Below are 21,280 nucleotides of genomic sequence, written 5' to 3'. Positions count from 1 at the left end.
GGTTTGAATAATGGACGGATGGATGAATGTTCAAATTCGGATGTCGCTGAGCAATCCGGCTTCTTCCGTCGATTTTCTGTCGCGCTCGTCCTCAGGCGGGTGGCGGGCGCGCTGACGGGCGAGAGGCGGGGACGCCCTCAACTGGTCACATACGAACAAATCATTTGCATCAAAAACAGCTCATCTCAAACACAACAATCGCAATTTTACCAAATAAAAAAATGCCAACATTTAGTTTCCGCTTGTTAAAAGAGGACTAAATTGGCAGGACAAAAACAAAGGAACGAGGCTGCCGTGGATAGAAGAAGTCTAGACACCCTCGTTCGATTGCTGATCTTGAATCTTAAAACCAAGAACACGGTAACTTTTCAATGGAAGTGGAAATGTCAAATGACAATCGTAAAGAAAAGCAAGTTGGTGACGTCACCCGCCACCGCGTAACGAATCAATGTCCATTTTTTGAAGAAAGCTTTTCCAAAGCAAAGCCACCCGGCGGATTCCACGATGTGCGCTCTCTGAGCCAAAGGGGTGACGTCACACGCCACAGGGCTGATGACGCGGTGACGTCACCGGCGCGCAGCAGGTGAGTCGGCACCGGCGGCCTTTGTAGTCCACGCCGACGCCGACCCCGACGAACTTCTGCTTCATCTTCTTCTTCTTCTTCTTCATCTTCATCTTCCTCCTCTTTTTCCTTCATTCCGAGCGGGCGAGCTGCAGGCAGAAAATGGCGGCCCCTCCGGGTTGAGTAAGTTCGCGGCGCCAGCAAAACTCACAAATCCTAAACGCCAAGCAAGAAGCGACATTTGCAACATTTGCAAAAATAGCGCAACTTTCCTGCGGGGAGGGGCGTGGCGTCGCCGATGAAGCCACGCCTCTGAACACAACCCCCCATTTTACCCGGGAGCTTAATTGTCCGTCTGCATGGAGTTAAACCTTTTTAAAATTGTTCAAAAGTGGACAACAAAAGTCTTAAGCTTATAGCAAAATTTAGTAAATTACTCGCAACAATTACACATCCAAATTTTACATTTGAAACATTGCAAAAGAATCAATTTGAATTCACAGAAGGTTCGAGAGCACGGACGTCCATTAGCCATAGGAAAAAAACCACCCATGCCATTCCCAGAAGGCATTGCGCCAAGCAATGTTGAAGTGTTGTAGCAATCAGGGTGCCGATTGTTGTCGTTAGTGTGTCTTGCGTTCATGGAAGCGCTGCTCTGTTGTCGTGTGTCATTCCCGGCAGCCATGATAAGAAAGAGTTCGCGCCTGGAGTCGTCGGGCTACTACAGCAGTGACGGTCAGCCCGTCATCTCGTACAAGGAGACGCCGTACAGGTAAGCAGGTGGGTTCCTGTTGTCGCACAGAGTCGTATTGGATGCGGCAAAGTGGCGCGCTGAGAAAATGATGACTTCTCATTGTATTTTTGCCACTGAAATGTGATTCTCTGAAGAGAATTCGTTTGGATAGGCCTTAATCGCACAAAAGTGTCTCAACCTGATCCACAAAAAAAAAGGACTGACGACGTTCCCCGATCCGTAACCCGAACCCCAATCGGCTAAAAAGAAACCTTGAGAAGAGGCCGCGGTTTGAGGGTCCCGCTTCCAGAATGAGCCGGCGACACACTGGGGAGCATTGATGAAATACTGTAGCACGGGCAGGTTACTCCTTCAGGAAAGCCATCGGTCGACGCAGGATCCTCGGTTGCAACTCGGATCTCGTCCCGGTCGGTCGACGCAGAAACCCGCGTACAGTACGTTCTGTCATCCCCGCGCAGGAGCGGAGGCAGTGAAGTGTCGTTGAAGGAGTACAAAGCATAAAAAGAACATCTAGTTTCTGGGGGTAGGTCTTTTCGTGTTTCAAATAACCAGATCAAGTATTCAGTTGACCAAATGAAACGGTTTTCTTCACTTGTTTCCGTTTCCTAAATATCGGTTCAATACAGAGTTGCAGCATCATTTGCCACATCCAATATGGCGGAAACACTCACGTATGACAGTGATGGAGGCGGTTGTCTATGCACGTGCGCGCTGTCTACGTACGCCCCCTGCTCACCTCATCCTCACAGGAGGCTGTGGACTCGGAGTCGCACTCAGCACCGCCTGCGCAGGGTCACCACGGACGACGCCAAGGACGACATCCCGCCGTCGGACATTCCCGTCGGAGACGCCGGACCGCCACGCAGGAGAAGCGGAGTGCTGCGCTTGGCGCGGAATTACCTCATCCCCATTTGCATCCCCGTACTCTGGATCTGTGAGTACCGTATCGACGTAAATGCCAGAGACGAGGGTCTAGTGCGAAGAGAAAGTTCTAGTCCAGGGACAAGGTTCAAATTCCAAGAGGAGGTTGTAGTCCGGAGACAAGTTTCTAGTCCAGAGAGAAAAGTCGAGTACGGTGTGAAGGTTCTAGTCCAGGGACAAGGTTCAAATTCCAAGAGGAGGTTGTAGTCCGGAGACAAGTTTCTAGTCCAGAGAGAAAAGTCGAGTACGGTGTGAAGGTTCTAGTCCAGGGACAAGGTTCAAATTCCAAGAGGAGGTTGTAGTCCGGAGACAAGTTTCTAGTCCAGAGAGAAAAGTCGAGTACGGTGTGAAGGTTCTAGTCCAGGGACAAGGTTCAAATTCCAAGAGGAGGTTGTAGTCCGGAGACAAGTTTCTAGTCCAGAGAGAAAAGTCGAGTACGGTGTGAAGGTTCTAGTCCAGGGACAAGGTTCAAATTCCAAGGGGAGGTTGTAGTCCGGAGACAAGTTTCTAGTCCAGAGAGAAAAGTCGAGTACGGTGTGAAGGTTCTAGTCCAGGGACAAGGTTCAAATTCCAAGGGGAGGTTGTAGTCCGGAGACAAGTTTCTAGTCCAGAGAGAAAAGTCGAGCACGGTGTGAAGGTTCTAGTCCAGGGACAAGGTTCAAATTCCAAGAGGAGGTTGTAGTCCGGAGACAAGTTTCTAGTCCAGAGAGAAAGGTCGAGTACGGTGTGAAGGTTCTAGTCCAGGGACAAGGTTCAAATTCCAAGAGGAGGTTGTAGTCCGGAGACAAGTTTCTAGTCCAGAGTGAAAAGTCGAGTACGGTGTGAAGGTTCTAGTCCAGGGACAAGGTTCAAATTCCAAGAGGAGGTTGTAGTCCGGAGACAAGTTTCTAGTCCAGAGAGAAAAGTCGAGTACGGTGTGAAGGTTCTAGTCCAGGGACAAGGTTCAAATTCCAAGAGGAGGTTGTAGTCCGGAGACAAGTTTCTAGTCCAGAGAGAAAAGTCGAGTACGGTGTGAAGGTTCTAGTCCAGGGACAAGGTTCAAATTCCAAGAGGAGGTTGTAGTCCGGAGACAAGTTTCTAGTCCAGAGAGAAAGGTCGAGTACGGTGTGAAGGTTCTAGTCCAGGGACAAGGTTCAAATTCCAAGGGAGGTTGTAGTCCGGAGACAAGTTTCTAGTCCAGAGAGAAAAGTCGAGTACGGTGTGAAGGTTCTAGTCCAGGGACAAGGTTCAAATTCCAAGGGAGGTTGTAGTCCGGAGACAAGTTTCTAGTCCAGAGAGAAAGGTCGAGTACGGTGTGAAGGTTCTAGTCCAGGGACAAGGTTCAAATTCCAAGAGGAGGTTGTAGTCCGGAGACAAGTTTCTAGTCCAGAGAGAAAGGTCGAGTACGGTGTGAAGGTTCTAGTCCAGGGACAAGGTTCAAATTCCAAGAGGAGGTTGTAGTCCGGAGACAAGTTTCTAGTCCAGAGAGAAAAGTCGAGTACGGTGTGAAGGTTCTAGTCCAGGGACAAGGTTCAAATTCCAAGAGGAGGTTGTAGTCCGGAGACAAGTTTCTAGTCCAGAGAGAAAAGTCGAGTACGGTGTGAAGGTTCTAGTCCAGGGACAAGGTTCAAATTCCAAGAGGAGGTTGTAGTCCGGAGACAAGTTTCTAGTCCAGAGAGAAAAGTCGAGTACGGTGTGAAGGTTCTAGTCCAGGGACAAGGTTCAAATTCCAAGAGGAGGTTGTGTAGTCCGGAGACAAGTTTCTAGTCCAGAGAGAAAGGTCGAGTACGGTGTGAAGGTTCTAGTCCAGGGACAAGGTTCAAATTCCAAGAGGAGGTTGTAGTCCGGAGACAAGTTTCTAGTCCAGAGAGAAAAGTCGAGTACGGTGTGAAGGTTCTAGTCCAGGGACAAGGTTCAAATTCCAAGAGGAGGTTGTAGTCCGGAGACAAGTTTCTAGTCCAGAGAGAAAAGTCGAGTACGGTGTGAAGGTTCTAGTCCAGGGACAAGGTTCAAATTCCAAGAGGAGGTTGTAGTCCGGAGACAAGTTTCTAGTCCAGAGAGAAAAGTCGAGTACGGTGTGAAGGTTCTAGTCCAGGGACAAGGTTCAAATTCCAAGGGAGGTTGTAGTCCGGAGACAAGTTTCTAGTCCAGAGAGAAAAGTCGAGTACGGTGTGAAGGTTCTAGTCCAGGGACAAGGTTCAAATTCCAAGGGGAGGTTGTAGTCCGGAGACAAGTTTCTAGTCCAGAGAGAAAGGTCGAGCACGGTGTGAATGTTCTAGTCCAGGGACAAGGTTCAAATTCCAAGAGGAGGTTGTAGTCCGGAGACAAGTTTCTAGTCCAGAGAGAAAGGTCGAGTACGGTGTGAAGGTTCTAGTCCAGGGACAAGGTTCAAATTCCAAGAGGAGGTTGTAGTCCGGAGACAAGTTTCTAGTCCAGAGTGAAAAGTCGAGTACGGTGTGAAGGTTCTAGTCCAGGGACAAGGTTCAAATTCCAAGAGGAGGTTGTAGTCCGGAGACAAGTTTCTAGTCCAGAGAGAAAAGTCGAGTACGGTGTGAAGGTTCTAGTCCAGGGACAAGGTTCAAATTCCAAGAGAGGTTGTAGTCCGGAGACAAGTTTCTAGTCCAGAGTGAAAGGTCGAGCACGGTGTGTGAAGGTTCTAGTCCAGGGACAAGGTTCAAATTCCAAGGGGAGGTTGTAGTCCGGAGACAAGTTCTAGTCCAGAGAGAAAAGTCGAGTACGGTGTGAAGGTTCTAGTCCAGGGACAAGGTTCAAATTCCAAGGGGAGGTTGTAGTCCGGAGACAACTTTCTAGTCCAGAGAGAAAGGTCGAGCACGGTGTGAAGGTTCTAGTCCAGGGACAAGGTTCAAATTCCAAGAGGAGGTTGTAGTCCGGAGACAAGTTTCTAGTCCAGAGAGAAAGGTCGAGTACGGTACGGTGTGAAGGTTCTAGTCCAGGGACAAGGTTCAAATTCCAAGAGGAGGTTGTAGTCCGGAGACAAGTTTCTAGTCCAGAGAGAAAAGTCGAGTACGGTGTGAAGGTTCTAGTCCAGGGACAAGGTTCAAATTCCAAGAGGAGGTTGTAGTCCGGAGACAAGTTTCTAGTCCAGAGAGAAAAGTCGAGTACGGTGTGAAGGTTCTAGTCCAGGGACAAGGTTCAAATTCCAAGAGGAGGTTGTAGTCCGGAGACAAGTTTCTAGTCCAGAGAGAAAAGTCGAGTACGGTGTGAAGGTTCTAGTCCAGGGACAAGGTTCAAATTCCAAGGGGAGGTTGTAGTCCGGAGACAAGTTTCTAGTCCAGAGAGAAAAGTCGAGTACGTGTGTGAAGGTTCTAGTCCAGGGACAAGGTTCAAATTCCAAGAGGAGGTTGTAGTCCGGAGACAAGTTTCTAGTCCAGAGAGAAAGGTCGAGCACGGTGTGAAGGTTCTAGTCCAGGGACAAGGTTCAAATTCCAAGAGGAGGTTGTAGTCCGGAGACAAGTTTCTAGTCCAGAGAGAAAGGTCGAGCACGGTGTGAAGGTTCTAGTCCAGGGACAAGGTTCAAATTCCAAGAGGAGGTTGTAGTCCGGAGACAAGTTTCTAGTCCAGAGAGAAAGGTCGAGCACGGTGTGAAGGTTCTAGTCCAGGGACAAGGTTCAAATTCCAAGAGGAGGTTGTAGTCCGGAGACAAGTTTCTAGTCCAGAGAGAAAAGTCGAGTACGGTGTGAAGGTTCTAGTCCAGGGACAAGGTTCAAATTCCAAGAGGAGGTTGTAGTCCGGAGACAAGTTTCTAGTCCAGAGAGAAAAGTCGAGTACGGTGTGAAGGTTCTAGTCCAGGGACAAGGTTCAAATTCCAAGAGGAGGTTGTAGTCCGGAGACAAGTTTCTAGTCCAGAGAGAAAAGTCGAGTACGGTGTGAAGGTTCTAGTCCAGGGACAAGGTTCAAATTCCAAGGGGAGGTTGTAGTCCGGAGACAAGTTTCTAGTCCAGAGAGAAAAGTCGAGTACGGTGTGAAGGTTCTAGTCCAGGGACAAGGTTCAAATTCCAAGGGGAGGTTGTAGTCCGGAGACAAGTTTCTAGTCCAGAGAGAAAGGTCGAGCACGGTGTGAAGGTTCTAGTCCAGGGACAAGGTTCAAATTCCAAGAGGAGGTTGTAGTCCGGAGACAAGTTTCTAGTCCAGAGAGAAAAGTCGAGTACGGTGTGAAGGTTCTAGTCCAGGGACAAGGTTCAAATTCCAAGAGGAGGTTGTAGTCCGGAGACAAGTTTCTAGTCCAGAGTGAAAAGTCGAGTACGGTGTGAAGGTTCTAGTCCAGGGACAAGGTTCAAATTCCAAGAGGAGGTTGTAGTCCGGAGACAAGTTTCTAGTCCAGAGAGAAAGGTCGAGCACGGTGTGAAGGTTCTAGTCCAGGGACAAGGTTCAAATTCCAAGAGGAGGTTGTAGTCCGGAGACAAGTTTCTAGTCCAGAGAGAAAAGTCGAGTACGGTGTGAAGGTTCTAGTCCAGGGACAAGGTTCAAATTCCAAGAGGAGGTTGTAGTCCGGAGACAACTTTCTAGTCCAGAGAGAAAAGTCGAGTACGGTGTGAAGGTTCTAGTCCAGGGACAAGGTTCAAATTCCAAGGGAGGTTGTAGTCCGGAGACAAGTTTCTAGTCCAGAGAGAAAAGTCGAGTACGGTGTGAAGGTTCTAGTCCAGGGACAAGGTTCAAATTCCAAGAGGAGGTTGTAGTCCGGAGACAAGTTTCTAGTCCAGAGAGAAAAGTCGAGTACGGTGTGAAGGTTCTAGTCCAGGGACAAGGTTCAAATTCCAAGGGGAGGTTGTAGTCCGGAGACAAGTTTCTAGTCCAGAGAGAAAAGTCGAGTACGGTGTGAAGGTTCTAGTCCAGGGACAAGGTTCAAATTCCAAGAGGAGGTTGTAGTCCGGAGACAAGTTTCTAGTCCAGAGAGAAAAGTCGAGTACGGTGTGAAGGTTCTAGTCCAGGGACAAGGTTCAAATTCCAAGAGGAGGTTGTAGTCCGGAGACAAGTTTCTAGTCCAGAGTGAAAAGTCGAGTACGGTGTGAAGGTTCTAGTCCAGGGACAAGGTTCAAATTCCAAGAGGAGGTTGTAGTCCGGAGACAAGTTTCTAGTCCAGAGAGAAAAGTCGAGTACGGTGTGAAGGTTCTAGTCCAGGGACAAGGTTCAAATTCCAAGAGGAGGTTGTAGTCCGGAGACAAGTTTCTAGTCCAGAGAGAAAGGTCGAGCACGGTGTGAAGGTTCTAGTCCAGGGACAAGGTTCAAATTCCAAGAGGAGGTTGTAGTCCGGAGACAAGTTTCTAGTCCAGAGAGAAAAGTCGAGTACGGTGTGAAGGTTCTAGTCCAGGGACAAGGTTCAAATTCCAAGAGGAGGTTGTAGTCCGGAGACAAGTTTCTAGTCCAGAGAGAAAAGTCGAGTACGGTGTGAAGGTTCTAGTCCAGGGACAAGGTTCAAATTCCAAGAGGAGGTTGTAGTCCGGAGACAAGTTTCTAGTCCAGAGAGAAAAGTCGAGTACGGTGTGAAGGTTCTAGTCCAGGGACAAGGTTCAAATTCCAAGAGGAGGTTGTAGTCCGGAGACAAGTTTCTAGTCCAGAGAGAAAAGTCGAGTACGGTGTGAAGGTTCTAGTCCAGGGACAAGGTTCAAATTCCAAGAGGAGGTTGTAGTCCGGAGACAACTTTCTAGTCCAGAGAGAAAGGTCGAGTACGGTGTGAAGGTTCTAGTCCAGGGACAAGGTTCAAATTCCAAGAGGAGGTTGTAGTCCGGAGACAAGTTTCTAGTCCAGAGAGAAAGGTCGAGTACGGTGTGAAGGTTCTAGTCCAGGGACAAGGTTCAAATTCCAAGAGGAGGTTGTAGTCCGGAGACAAGTTTCTAGTCCAGAGAGAAAAGTCGAGTACGGTGTGAAGGTTCTAGTCCAGGGACAAGGTTCAAATTCCAAGAGGAGGTTGTAGTCCGGAGACAAGTTTCTAGTCCAGAGAGAAAAGTCGAGTACGGTGTGAAGGTTCTAGTCCAGGGACAAGGTTCAAATTCCAAGAGGAGGTTGTAGTCCGGAGACAAGTTTCTAGTCCAGAGAGAAAAGTCGAGTACGGTGTGAAGGTTCTAGTCCAGGGACAAGGTTCAAATTCCAAGGGAGGTTGTAGTCCGGAGACAACTTTCTAGTCCAGAGAGAAAGGTCGAGTACGGTGTGAAGGTTCTAGTCCAGGGACAAGGTTCAAATTCCAAGAGGAGGTTGTAGTCCGGAGACAAGTTTCTAGTCCAGAGTGAAAAGTCGAGTACGGTGTGAAGGTTCTAGTCCAGGGACAAGGTTCAAATTCCAAGAGGAGGTTGTAGTCCGGAGACAAGTTTCTAGTCCAGAGAGAAAAGTCGAGTACGGTGTGAAGGTTCTAGTCCAGGGACAAGGTTCAAATTCCAAGAGGAGGTTGTAGTCCGGAGACAAGTTTCTAGTCCAGAGAGAAAAGTCGAGTACGGTGTGAAGGTTCTAGTCCAGGGACAAGGTTCAAATTCCAAGAGGAGGTTGTAGTCCGGAGACAAGTTTCTAGTCCAGAGTGAAAAGTCGAGTACGGTGTGAAGGTTCTAGTCCAGGGACAAGGTTCAAATTCCAAGAGGAGGTTGTAGTCCGGAGACAAGTTTCTAGTCCAGAGAGAAAAGTCGAGTACGGTGTGAAGGTTCTAGTCCAGGGACAAGGTTCAAATTCCAAGAGGAGGTTGTAGTCCGGAGACAAGTTTCTAGTCCAGAGAGAAAAGTCGAGTACGGTGTGAAGGTTCTAGTCCAGGGACAAGGTTCAAATTCCAAGAGGAGGTTGTAGTCCGGAGACAAGTTTCTAGTCCAGAGAGAAAAGTCGAGTACGGTGTGAAGGTTCTAGTCCAGGGACAAGGTTCAAATTCCAAGAGGAGGTTGTAGTCCGGAGACAAGTTTCTAGTCCAGAGAGAAAGGTCGAGCACGGTGTGAAGGTTCTAGTCCAGGGACAAGGTTCAAATTCCAAGAGGAGGTTGTAGTCCGGAGACAAGTTTCTAGTCCAGAGAGAAAAGTCGAGTACGGTGTGAAGGTTCTAGTCCAGGGACAAGGTTCAAATTCCAAGAGGAGGTTGTAGTCCGGAGACAAGTTTCTAGTCCAGAGAGAAAAGTCGAGTACGGTGTGAAGGTTCTAGTCCAGGGACAAGGTTCAAATTCCAAGAGGAGGTTGTAGTCCGGAGACAAGTTTCTAGTCCAGAGAGAAAAGTCGAGTACGGTGTGAAGGTTCTAGTCCAGGGACAAGGTTCAAATTCCAAGAGGAGGTTGTAGTCCGGAGACAAGTTTCTAGTCCAGAGAGAAAGTCGAGTACGGTGTGAAGGTTCTAGTCCAGGGACAAGGTTCAAATTCCAAGGGGAGGTTGTAGTCCGGAGACACAAGTTTCTAGTCCAGAGAGAAAGGTCGAGCACGGTGTGAAGGTTCTAGTCCAGGGACAAGGTTCAAATTCCAAGAGGAGGTTGTAGTCCGGAGACAAGTTTCTAGTCCAGAGAGAAAAGTCGAGTACGGTGTGAAGGTTCTAGTCCAGGGACAAGGTTCAAATTCCAAGAGGAGGTTGTAGTCCGGAGACAAGTTTCTAGTCCAGAGTGAAAAGTCGAGTACGGTGTGAAGGTTCTAGTCCAGGGACAAGGTTCAAATTCCAAGAGGAGGTTGTAGTCCGGAGACAAGTTTCTAGTCCAGAGAGAAAGGTCGAGCACGGTGTGAAGGTTCTAGTCCAGGGACAAGGTTCAAATTCCAAGAGGAGGTTGTAGTCCGGAGACAAGTTTCTAGTCCAGAGAGAAAAGTCGAGTACGGTGTGAAGGTTCTAGTCCAGGGACAAGGTTCAAATTCCAAGAGGAGGTTGTAGTCCGGAGACAACTTTCTAGTCCAGAGAGAAAAGTCGAGTACGGTGTGAAGGTTCTAGTCCAGGGACAAGGTTCAAATTCCAAGGGGAGGTTGTAGTCCGGAGACAAGTTTCTAGTCCAGAGAGAAAAGTCGAGTACGGTGTGAAGGTTCTAGTCCAGGGACAAGGTTCAAATTCCAAGGGGAGGTTGTAGTCCGGAGACAAGTTTCTAGTCCAGAGAGAAAGGTCGAGTACGGTGTGAAGGTTCTAGTCCAGGGACAAGGTTCAAATTCCAAGAGGAGGTTGTAGTCCGGAGACAAGTTTCTAGTCCAGAGAGAAAGGTCGAGCACGGTGTGAAGGTTCTAGTCCAGGGACAAGGTTCAAATTCCAAGAGGAGGTTGTAGTCCGGAGACAAGTTTCTAGTCCAGAGAGAAAGGTCGAGTACGGTGTGAAGGTTCTAGTCCAGGGACAAGGTTCAAATTCCAAGAGGAGGTTGTAGTCCGGAGACAAGTTTCTAGTCCAGAGTGAAAAGTCGAGTACGGTGTGAAGGTTCTAGTCCAGGGACAAGGTTCAAATTCCAAGAGGAGGTTGTAGTCCGGAGACAAGTTTCTAGTCCAGAGAGAAAAGTCGAGTACGGTGTGAAGGTTCTAGTCCAGGGACAAGGTTCAAATTCCAAGAGGAGGTTGTAGTCCGGAGACAAGTTTCTAGTCCAGAGAGAAAAGTCGAGTACGGTGTGAAGGTTCTAGTCCAGGGACAAGGTTCAAATTCCAAGGGGAGGTTGTAGTCCGGAGACAAGTTTCTAGTCCAGAGAGAAAGGTCGAGCACGGTGTGAAGGTTCTAGTCCAGGGACAAGGTTCAAATTCCAAGAGGAGGTTGTAGTCCGGAGACAAGTTTCTAGTCCAGAGTGAAAAGTCGAGTACGGTGTGAAGGTTCTAGTCCAGGGACAAGGTTCAAATTCCAAGAGGAGGTTGTAGTCCGGAGACAAGTTTCTAGTCCAGAGAGAAAAGTCGAGTACGGTGTGAAGGTTCTAGTCCAGGGACAAGGTTCAAATTCCAAGAGGAGGTTGTAGTCCGGAGACAAGTTTCTAGTCCAGAGAGAAAAGTCGAGTACGGTGTGAAGGTTCTAGTCCAGGGACAAGGTTCAAATTCCAAGAGGAGGTTGTAGTCCGGAGACAAGTTTCTAGTCCAGAGAGAAAAGTCGAGTACGGTGTGAAGGTTCTAGTCCAGGGACAAGGTTCAAATTCCAAGAGGAGGTTGTAGTCCGGAGACAAGTTTCTAGTCCAGAGAGAAAAGTCGAGTACGGTGTGAAGGTTCTAGTCCAGGGACAAGGTTCAAATTCCAAGAGGAGGTTGTAGTCCGGAGACAAGTTTCTAGTCCAGAGAGAAAAGTCGAGTACGGTGTGAAGGTTCTAGTCCAGGGACAAGGTTCAAATTCCAAGGGAGGTTGTAGTCCGGAGACAAGTTTCTAGTCCAGAGAGAAAGGTCGAGCACGGTGTGAAGGTTCTAGTCCAGGGACAAGGTTCAAATTCCAAGAGGAGGTTGTAGTCCGGAGACAAGTTTCTAGTCCAGAGAGAAAAGTCGAGTACGGTGTGAAGGTTCTAGTCCAGGGACAAGGTTCAAATTCCAAGAGGAGGTTGTAGTCCGGAGACAAGTTTCTAGTCCAGAGTGAAAAGTCGAGTACGGTGTGAAGGTTCTAGTCCAGGGACAAGGTTCAAATTCCAAGAGGAGGTTGTAGTCCGGAGACAAGTTTCTAGTCCAGAGAGAAAAGTCGAGTACGGTGTGAAGGTTCTAGTCCAGGGACAAGGTTCAAATTCCAAGAGGAGGTTGTAGTCCGGAGACAAGTTTCTAGTCCAGAGTGAAAAGTCGAGTACGGTGTGAAGGTTCTAGTCCAGGGACAAGGTTCAAATTCCAAGAGGAGGTTGTAGTCCGGAGACAACTTTCTAGTCCAGAGAGAAAAGTCGAGTACGGTGTGAAGGTTCTAGTCCAGGGACAAGGTTCAAATTCCAAGGGAGGTTGTAGTCCGGAGACAAGTTTCTAGTCCAGAGAGAAAAGTCGAGTACGGTGTGAAGGTTCTAGTCCAGGGACAAGGTTCAAATTCCAAGGGAGGTTGTAGTCCGGAGACAAGTTTCTAGTCCAGAGAGAAAAGTCGAGTACGGTGTGAAGGTTCTAGTCCAGGGACAAGGTTCAAATTCCAAGGGGAGGTTGTAGTCCGGAGACAAGTTTCTAGTCCAGAGAGAAAAGTCGAGTACGGTGTGAAGGTTCTAGTCCAGGGACAAGGTTCAAATTCCAAGGGGAGGTTGTAGTCCGGAGACAAGTTTCTAGTCCAGAGAGAAAAGTCGAGTACGGTGTGAAGGTTCTAGTCCAGGGACAAGGTTCAAATTCCAAGGGGAGGTTGTAGTCCGGAGACAAGTTTCTAGTCCAGAGAGAAAGGTCGAGCACGGTGTGAAGGTTCTAGTCCAGGGACAAGGTTCAAATTCCAAGAGGAGGTTGTAGTCCGGAGACAAGTTTCTAGTCCAGAGAGAAAGGTCGAGTACGGTGTGAAGGTTCTAGTCCAGGGACAAGGTTCAAATTCCAAGAGGAGGTTGTAGTCCGGAGACAAGTTTCTAGTCCAGAGTGAAAAGTCGAGTACGGTGTGAAGGTTCTAGTCCAGGGACAAGGTTCAAATTCCAAGAGGAGGTTGTAGTCCGGAGACAAGTTTCTAGTCCAGAGAGAAAAGTCGAGTACGGTGTGAAGGTTCTAGTCCAGGGACAAGGTTCAAATTCCAAGAGGAGGTTGTAGTCCGGAGACAAGTTTCTAGTCCAGAGTGAAAAGTCGAGTACGGTGTGAAGGTTCTAGTCCAGGGACAAGGTTCAAATTCCAAGAGGAGGTTGTAGTCCGGAGACAAGTTTCTAGTCCAGAGAGAAAAGTCGAGTACGGTGTGAAGGTTCTAGTCCAGGGACAAGGTTCAAATTCCAAGAGGAGGTTGTAGTCCGGAGACAAGTTTCTAGTCCAGAGAGAAAGGTCGAGCACGGTGTGAAGGTTCTAGTCCAGGGACAAGGTTCAAATTCCAAGAGGAGGTTGTAGTCCGGAGACAAGTTTCTAGTCCAGAGAGAAAAGTCGAGTACGGTGTGAAGGTTCTAGTCCAGGGACAAGGTTCAAATTCCAAGAGGAGGTTGTAGTCCGGAGACAAGTTTCTAGTCCAGAGAGAAAAGTCGAGTACGGTGTGAAGGTTCTAGTCCAGGGACAAGGTTCAAATTCCAAGAGGAGGTTGTAGTCCGGAGACAAGTTTCTAGTCCAGAGAGAAAAGTCGAGTACGGTGTGAAGGTTCTAGTCCAGGGACAAGGTTCAAATTCCAAGAGGAGGTTGTAGTCCGGAGACAAGTTTCTAGTCCAGAGAGAAAAGTCGAGTACGGTGTGAAGGTTCTAGTCCAGGGACAAGGTTCAAATTCCAAGAGGAGGTTGTAGTCCGGAGACAACTTTCTAGTCCAGAGAGAAAGGTCGAGTACGGTGTGAAGGTTCTAGTCCAGGGACAAGGTTCAAATTCCAAGAGGAGGTTGTAGTCCGGAGACAAGTTTCTAGTCCAGAGAGAAAGGTCGAGTACGGTGTGAAGGTTCTAGTCCAGGGACAAGGTTCAAATTCCAAGAGGAGGTTGTAGTCCGGAGACAAGTTTCTAGTCCAGAGAGAAAAGTCGAGTACGGTGTGAAGGTTCTAGTCCAGGGACAAGGTTCAAATTCCAAGAGGAGGTTGTAGTCCGGAGACAAGTTTCTAGTCCAGAGAGAAAAGTCGAGTACGGTGTGAAGGTTCTAGTCCAGGGACAAGGTTCAAATTCCAAGAGGAGGTTGTAGTCCGGAGACAAGTTTCTAGTCCAGAGAGAAAAGTCGAGTACGGTGTGAAGGTTCTAGTCCAGGGACAAGGTTCAAATTCCAAGGGGAGGTTGTAGTCCGGAGACAAGTTTCTAGTCCAGAGAGAAAGGTCGAGTACGGTGTGAAGGTTCTAGTCCAGGGACAAGGTTCAAATTCCAAGAGGAGGTTGTAGTCCGGAGACAAGTTTCTAGTCCAGAGTGAAAAGTCGAGTACGGTGTGAAGGTTCTAGTCCAGGGACAAGGTTCAAATTCCAAGAGGAGGTTGTAGTCCGGAGACAAGTTTCTAGTCCAGAGAGAAAAGTCGAGTACGGTGTGAAGGTTCTAGTCCAGGGACAAGGTTCAAATTCCAAGAGGAGGTTGTAGTCCGGAGACAAGTTTCTAGTCCAGAGAGAAAAGTCGAGTACGGTGTGAAGGTTCTAGTCCAGGGACAAGGTTCAAATTCCAAGAGGAGGTTGTAGTCCGGAGACAAGTTTCTAGTCCAGAGTGAAAAGTCGAGTACGGTGTGAAGGTTCTAGTCCAGGGACAAGGTTCAAATTCCAAGAGGAGGTTGTAGTCCGGAGACAAGTTTCTAGTCCAGAGAGAAAAGTCGAGTACGGTGTGAAGGTTCTAGTCCAGGGACAAGGTTCAAATTCCAAGAGGAGGTTGTAGTCCGGAGACAAGTTTCTAGTCCAGAGAGAAAAGTCGAGTACGGTGTGAAGGTTCTAGTCCAGGGACAAGGTTCAAATTCCAAGAGGAGGTTGTAGTCCGGAGACAAGTTTCTAGTCCAGAGAGAAAAGTCGAGTACGGTGTGAAGGTTCTAGTCCAGGGACAAGGTTCAAATTCCAAGAGGAGGTTGTAGTCCGGAGACAAGTTTCTAGTCCAGAGAGAAAAGTCGAGTACGGTGTGAAGGTTCTAGTCCAGGGACAAGGTTCAAATTCCAAGAGGAGGTTGTAGTCCGGAGACAAGTTTCTAGTCCAGAGAGAAAGGTCGAGCACGGTGTGAAGGTTCTAGTCCAGGGACAAGGTTCAAATTCCAAGAGGAGGTTGTAGTCCGGAGACAAGTTTCTAGTCCAGAGAGAAAAGTCGAGTACGGTGTGAAGGTTCTAGTCCAGGGACAAGGTTCAAATTCCAAGAGGAGGTTGTAGTCCGGAGACAAGTTTCTAGTCCAGAGAGAAAAGTCGAGTACGGTGTGAAGGTTCTAGTCCAGGGACAAGGTTCAAATTCCAAGAGGAGGTTGTAGTCCGGAGACAAGTTTCTAGTCCAGAGAGAAAAGTCGAGTACGGTGTGAAGGTTCTAGTCCAGGGACAAGGTTCAAATTCCAAGAGGAGGTTGTAGTCCGGAGACAAGTTTCTAGTCCAGAGAGAAAAGTCGAGTACGGTGTGAAGGTTCTAGTCCAGGGACAAGGTTCAAATTCCAAGGGGAGGTTGTAGTCCGGAGACAAGTTTCTAGTCCAGAGAGAAAGGTCGAGTACGGTGCGAAGGTTTTAGTCCTGAGAAATGGCTTAAATCCAGCGACGAGCTTCTAGTCCCAAGATAAAGTCATTGTCCTGTAAGAAGGTTGTCATCCGCAAAGATCTAGTCCAGTCCTGAGTCCACCTTGGTCATCCTCTTTTCCACATTAAATATTGGGCCAACATCAATGTAAGGTTCTGGTCCCAAAAAAAAAAAAAAAATGTCAACTTTGACACTGAAAGTTCTGGTCCCGTGTGAAAATTGTAGTCCGGAGGAATGCTTGTACTCCAAAGCAAAGGATTGAAATGCTCGTAGTCCGGAGATGAGGTCCTAGTCGCGAGAAATGCTCGTAGTCCAGAGGCAATGTTCCAGTCCCAAGGAGTGGTTGGAGTCTAGAGATAATAATTCGAGTCTCTCGAAATTGTCGTGGTCCAGGGATAAGGTTCAAGTACTGACGGTGGGTTCGAGTCCAGACTAGTGAGACGGGGAATGATCGAGTTCTGACGATGCTGATCCAACGTATGAGCTTTGTCTTTGTGGAAGGTGTCACGTGCGTTCCGCTTCCTGTTTGCAGTGTGCGAGCCGTTCATTCGCCAGATGACGGGCGGCAGCACTCCCTCCAACGTGGTACGACCCACTTCCCGTCTGGGGCGCTCACTTGCCGCGCCTCCGTCGCGTCCGGTACGGTTTGGTGCTGTCTGTCCGTCTCCCCGACGATCTCGCTCCGCCGGCAGATTTCCGCCCGCGGCAATGAGCTGTTGGAGGAGTTCTACGCCAAGTACAACGAGTTGAAGGCCCGCCTGAACAGCTACGAAGAGATGATGCGCAAAGACGCCAACGCGCCGCTTTGGGCCACCGTTCCCAACTACGCCCTGGAGTCGGCGGGTGAGGTCCGCCTGGCGCGTGGCCGCTCGTGCCCCGTCAGCGTAATCGATGCAATTAGCGTCTCATTATGCCAACGCGAAGCGAAGCCACCACACCTGTGTGAACGCAGCGGTGGGAAAATTCCCCTTTGATGTGCGACGTCGGCGAGTAACTCGGAATTCGTTACGTGGAATGAGATGACGTCGTTGAATTGCAAAATTCATTTCAGTGTAATCCTCACCGAGAGAAAGTCCCATGGTGATGGTGAAAAAAAAAAAAAAAATCAATTCCACGTTTTCTCTCAGTCATGACAATTTTATTCACGTACACACACGCAAACCGGCTTCCGATGAAGTTGAGACATGATGTCACGCGTGAAATCAATCCGATGATTTGCAAATGCGTCTGTCCACCGGTCACGTGTTGGCTGAGCGTTCTTCAGCTCGTTTTGGGCGCACGTGTTGCAGCCATAAAATTCAAAGTTCAGGATTCTTTCCGAAAAGACAAAGTTTCTTTGAACATTCAATATGTTGTCTGTGAAGTGAATTCTAACCTAGGTTGAAGACGATTTGTATTCTCTTTGTATTCAATAACATCCCAACTTCATTGGGGTTGTGTTCGTATATCTGTGTGTATATATATATATATATTTACACACAGATAGAATACGCGCATGGTAATGTAACGACAATGTCGTGACATGTAATAATCAGTTACTCCCCGGGCCGCTTTTGTGCGAACGCGTGAAAGCCGCAGCTGAGCGTGTGTCGCGTCGGCAGGGGCCAGCGTGCTGTGCAGCGCTTCGTCGCCGTCCTACAAGGTGAAGACCTCTCGCGTCTCCTTCTTGGGCCTGGAGTGGGGCTCCCGGAAGGCCGTGCGCTCCCACGTGGTCATCGAGGTAACGGACGCCGCGCGCACGTCGGCGCCGCCGTTCGGCCCTTGACGCGCCCGCGCCGCTCCCCTCGCAGGGCAAGTCGGAGCTGAATCCGGGTAACTGCTGGGCGTTCGCGGGCCAGCGGGGCAACCTGACCGTCGTCCTGTCGCACCCGGTTGTCGTCCAGAGCGTCACGCTGGGACACGTCTCCAAGAGCATCTCGCCCACCGGCGACATCCCCCACGCGCCCAAAGAGTTCTCCGTCTACGTGAGTCCCACGGCCTGCGATCGCTCGCGTCCTCGACGTGCGGCCTGACGTCCCGTGTCGCCCTCTAGGGGATGGAGTCTCAGGAGGCGCCCGGGATCAAACTCGGATCCTTCAAGTACAACCACAATGGACCCATGTTCCAGAACTTCTACATATCTGTGAGTGGGCTGACAACACACACACACACAAAAGTTAACTTGAAAAAGTTCAGGAATTTAAAAAAAAAAAGCAAAGAATATGACAAAAGTATGGCACGACGCAATCAAACTGGTATTAAAAAAAGTTATTCAAAAGTATTCAGAGGGGGAAAAAGTTTGAAAATGAAGACGATTCAATAAAAATATAAAGTCTTTTAAGAAATTAAACATACCTAGAAAAAAAAAAAAAAAGAGGGAGGGAGCGAGGCCCAAAATTTGATCTAACTGGGAGGAATTCATTTTGCAAAAAAGGAAGTCAAAAGTGTGATGAAAGGGAAGGAAAAAAAAAAAAAAAAGAGAGAAAGTCTGACTAAAGTATGAAAAAACATATCGGTAGTATTTAAAAAAAAAAGTAGAACAGAGTAGTACAAGAAAGGCTAAATAACTAATGTATGAAAATAAATGTGAAAACTTAAGAAAAGCTTGGCGTATGAAAAACGATGTTAAAACACCGTCGGTAAAAATATGTAAGAGCGAGTATTTGAAGATATGAAAAAGCATTTTTGAAAAATCGAGATAGTAGGTCAAATATGAAAAATAGAAAGAATGTCAAAGAAAGTATCATAGCATGTATTCTAAAAAAAAAAAATGAGTAGACACAATTCTGAGTTCCTGTCCTGTGCCTGCGTGGCTTTTCTCCGGGTGGGCACTCCGCTTTCCTCCCACATCCCCAAAACATGCAACATTGATCGGCCACTCGAAATTGCTCGGAGGTGTGATTGTGAGTCTCCGTGTGCCCTGCGATTGGCTGGCGAGCGGTTCGCCGACAGCCGGGATAGGCTCCCGCGCTCCCCTCGTGAGGATAAGCGGGAAAGAAAATGGACGGGTGGAGTATAAAGTATTCCGTTTTTGAAAGTTTGAAAAAGTATGAGGAAGGTGACAAACTAGGAAAACCTCTGACACTGGCATTAAGTAGAATCCAATTTTGTGTGTGAGTGTATTTTCGGAAGTATGACGCGGGCGCTCTTGTGCGTTTAGGACAAAGGAGACGCGGCCATGACGCACGTGAGGCTGAGCGTGCTCAGCAACTGGGGCGACCCCACCTACACGTGCTTGTACAGCTTCAAGGTGCACGGCCGCTTGGCGTCCTGAGGCCAAACGCGACGTTGTCCCGCCACGCACTACGAGCACTTTCCCCGAGTCCCGACGACGCCCTACGTTGGGGTCGGGCTGCCGGCCACCTGCTGCACTTTACACTCAAGGCGCGCAATACTGTGTATTCGTGCTTTTGTATTATTGTCGTCGTACATTTGGTGTTTTGTTTTTCCAACCTCAATCGTAAAGTGGGACTGCTCATCACGATGATATTATTAGTATGCGTAATAAAGACGGTCCCGTGGCGATTGTCGGTGGTCTCTTTCAAATCCTCCAAATGATCATCAAATCTGCAGTTTCACTTTGCCAGTTGCTCTGCCACTATCGAGATCGCGAGCGCGACGTCAGCGTTTTGTTTACGGTCAGACAAAGATGGCCGGCGGCGCGGGAGCCGTCGACCCGGAGCAGATTTTTCCACGACGCTCGAGACTTGTCGGTCGTCACAGTAGACGTGACTGATATCCTTGAAGAACTTTTCGATGGAATACAAGATGGAAAGACCAGAAAAAAATCGATGGATGGTGCCCAACCAAATACGCACGACTGTGGAGCGATCGCTTCATTTCAGGTCGGAATTATTATACTCTATCTCAAATTGCCAAGAAGTATTTTCTAATGCCAAGTTGACTCACTTAAGAACAATGCGCATTTTTTAGAAAAATAAACAGTTTGTCACAGACGTCTAAGGAGACGACTCCCTGTCCTAACTTTTTTTCCCCCCCAATCATAGTTTGCTACTTGTATCGGAAAAAAAAAATTGAGTGGGTCCATCACTACGATCGCACATCACACTGATTGAGAACCGATCAAGGGAAATTCATGTATATTAATTAGCAACAAAGTATTTGTACGCATCCAGACTTTTAAACGCTTTCCAACTTTTCTGTCCCTAGATACATGTGTGCGTATATCCAGTCGTCAAAAAAACGGAAGCCAATCAGTCAAATTTCTTATTGGCCAAAACATCGACTTTGCCATTAAATATGGATCCTCTATGCCAAGTTTCTCCCATTTTTCCACGTAACTTTATCACCACCTTCTAAATGTTTAATGGTATCGGACAAAACTCTCAGAGAGAGTCGCGCTGTAAGACACATTTACGTTTAGTCTCAACTTGCAACAATGCTTTGTTTGACCGGCAATATGGTGACGTAAACAAAAATCACGTGATTTTACAACTTGGGTGCATGACCTCTATAGATTCCTTCAGCCGCATAATTGTGATTTGGAATCAGTAGTCACCTATTTGTGGATTAGAGAAAAAAAAAAAAAATCATAAAGGGGGGTGTGCACAACCCCCATTTTTAGTCCCAAACTCGTATTGATGGTACATAGCTGCTTTATTGAATAATTTGGGGGTGGAGGTTTCAATTACAGACAACCATTTACAAATTTGTACCATTTCTTCACTGCCGATCTCTGCAAAAATGACTTGTCGATGAAGAGGTCTTTACACCTGATGCTCACAAAACTCTAATACCACCCCCCCCAAAAAAAAAATTGGGGGGGAGGGGGTCTTCCTCTCTCCAGCAAAACCTCAGTTTTTACGAATCGAAAGAAATAAGATGTGTAAATGGATTGATGTAGCCTGAAGCAAAAACAACAACAACAACGACGACGAAGCTTTGGCACGGCGAGCTGAGGCCCAAATCTGTCAATTGTTTCCAATTTTGTATTCGACACAGGTTAAAAGAGTCTCAACTGTCGTCCGCATCCTTCGGGCACGCCGGGTCGGCGACGTACTCAAGTTCAGTTTTTCCAAAAGTTGGGGTTCTGGTTCATGCGCCTCTGGAAGCTGTCGTACCACTTGACGATGCAGCTGGACGGCACGAAGGTCTCGCTGGGGTCGGGCGCCATCTGCGCCTGCGTGACGGCGAACGACGACGCGAAGTTGTACAAACTGTCGAGCATCTTCTGCGTAAAGAGCCGCAGCGTGTCGGCGGTGGTCGCCGCCGCCCCCGACACCGGCGTCTGCTGGGCCAGCTGCTCCAGCGGCTCCACGGAAACGCCGACCTGCGCCACGGACGGAGCGGCCGCGGCCACGGTGCCGAAGGGGTGGTGCGAGCCCGCGCCCTGGCCCGCCTTCAAGCCCGAGATCTTGAAGATGGCGCTCGGCTTGTCGTTGGCGATGAAGCCGAGCAGCTGCCACACCTGCCCGCCGCTCTCCGGGTCCGGGAAGGAGAAGTAGACCGCGCCGCCCATGCCGGCGGGGAACGGCACGGTGCCGAGCATGAACACCACCACGTGGTTGACGCTCTCGTAATCCGGGAGGTTGAAGACGAACTTGTCGGCGGCCACCTGGACCGCGTCGGTCTGCACCAGGCGGCCGGCCACCAAGCAGCCGAACATGGCCTTAGCTTTACCGGAGTCCCGGCGGTAGTCGAGCTGCGGGTGCGGGTGCGGGTGCGGCTGGAAGCGCCGACGACGGCGAGCCGCGCTCCGCTCCGACCGACGGAAGACGGTAGAAAGTCCCAGAAGGTTTTGGAGCGGTAGTCGAGCTGGGGGCGTAGCTCGAGCAGCCGCTAACAGCGGCTGCCGCCGTCGCAACCAATAGACGACGGCGGAAAGTTCCAGAAGCTTCTCGGCTTTCCTGCTCGGCTATCGATTACACGCCCATCTGAGAGGGACGAAGAAATCGGGCTCAATGTCATATATTTGGATTTGTACATGTAAATACGGCCGTCTGAAATG

The 21,280-nt window shown here is 48.8% G+C and overlaps 2 protein-coding genes across 2 annotated transcripts; one reads left to right on the top strand and one right to left on the bottom strand.

The window, feature by feature from the left end:
• The first annotated feature begins 606 nt into the window (after positions 1-606).
• LOC133500978 (SUN domain-containing protein 3-like) lies at positions 607-18,760 on the top strand. The gene is made up of 9 exons (XM_061820304.1): positions 607-745; positions 1,244-1,334; positions 2,066-2,250; positions 15,866-15,918; positions 16,026-16,176; positions 16,935-17,053; positions 17,124-17,297; positions 17,366-17,455; positions 18,473-18,760. The coding sequence occupies exons 2-9, from the start codon at positions 1,246-1,248 to the stop codon at positions 18,584-18,586; spliced, it is 975 nt and encodes a 324-aa protein (XP_061676288.1). The 5' UTR covers positions 607-745; positions 1,244-1,245; the 3' UTR covers positions 18,587-18,760.
• Positions 18,761-19,910: 1,150 nt separating this feature from the next.
• On the bottom strand, positions 19,911-21,142 carry hikeshi (heat shock protein nuclear import factor hikeshi). Its single transcript, XM_061819307.1, has one exon. It carries the CDS (start codon positions 20,936-20,938, stop codon positions 20,339-20,341), a length of 600 nt encoding a protein of 199 aa, XP_061675291.1. The 5' UTR covers positions 20,939-21,142; the 3' UTR covers positions 19,911-20,338.
• Positions 21,143-21,280: the final 138 nt, after the last annotated feature.

Source organism: Syngnathoides biaculeatus, chromosome 5 (assembly GCF_019802595.1).
Source record: "Syngnathoides biaculeatus isolate LvHL_M chromosome 5, ASM1980259v1, whole genome shotgun sequence".
In the NCBI taxonomy this organism is placed as follows: Eukaryota; Metazoa; Chordata; class Actinopteri; order Syngnathiformes; family Syngnathidae; genus Syngnathoides; species Syngnathoides biaculeatus.
This window is presented reverse-complemented; position numbering and strand designations above follow the sequence as displayed.

What these genes read in the sequence shown, in the direction of transcription:
- LOC133500978 (XM_061820304.1), top strand. Translation starts at nt 1,246, where the DNA reads ATGATAAGAAAGAGTTCGCGCCTGGAGTCGTCGGGCTACTACAGCAGT. An exon ending in GCAGCACTCCCTCCAACGTG is followed by an intron (nt 15,919 to 16,025) that starts GTACGACCCACT and finishes CTCCGCCGGCAG; the next exon opens with ATTTCCGCCCGCGGCAATGA. An exon ending in GCTCCCACGTGGTCATCGAG is followed by an intron (nt 17,054 to 17,123) that starts GTAACGGACGCC and finishes CTCCCCTCGCAG; the next exon opens with GGCAAGTCGGAGCTGAATCC.
- hikeshi (XM_061819307.1), bottom strand. Translation starts at nt 20,938, where the DNA reads ATGTTCGGCTGCTTGGTGGCCGGCCGCCTGGTGCAGACCGACGCGGTC.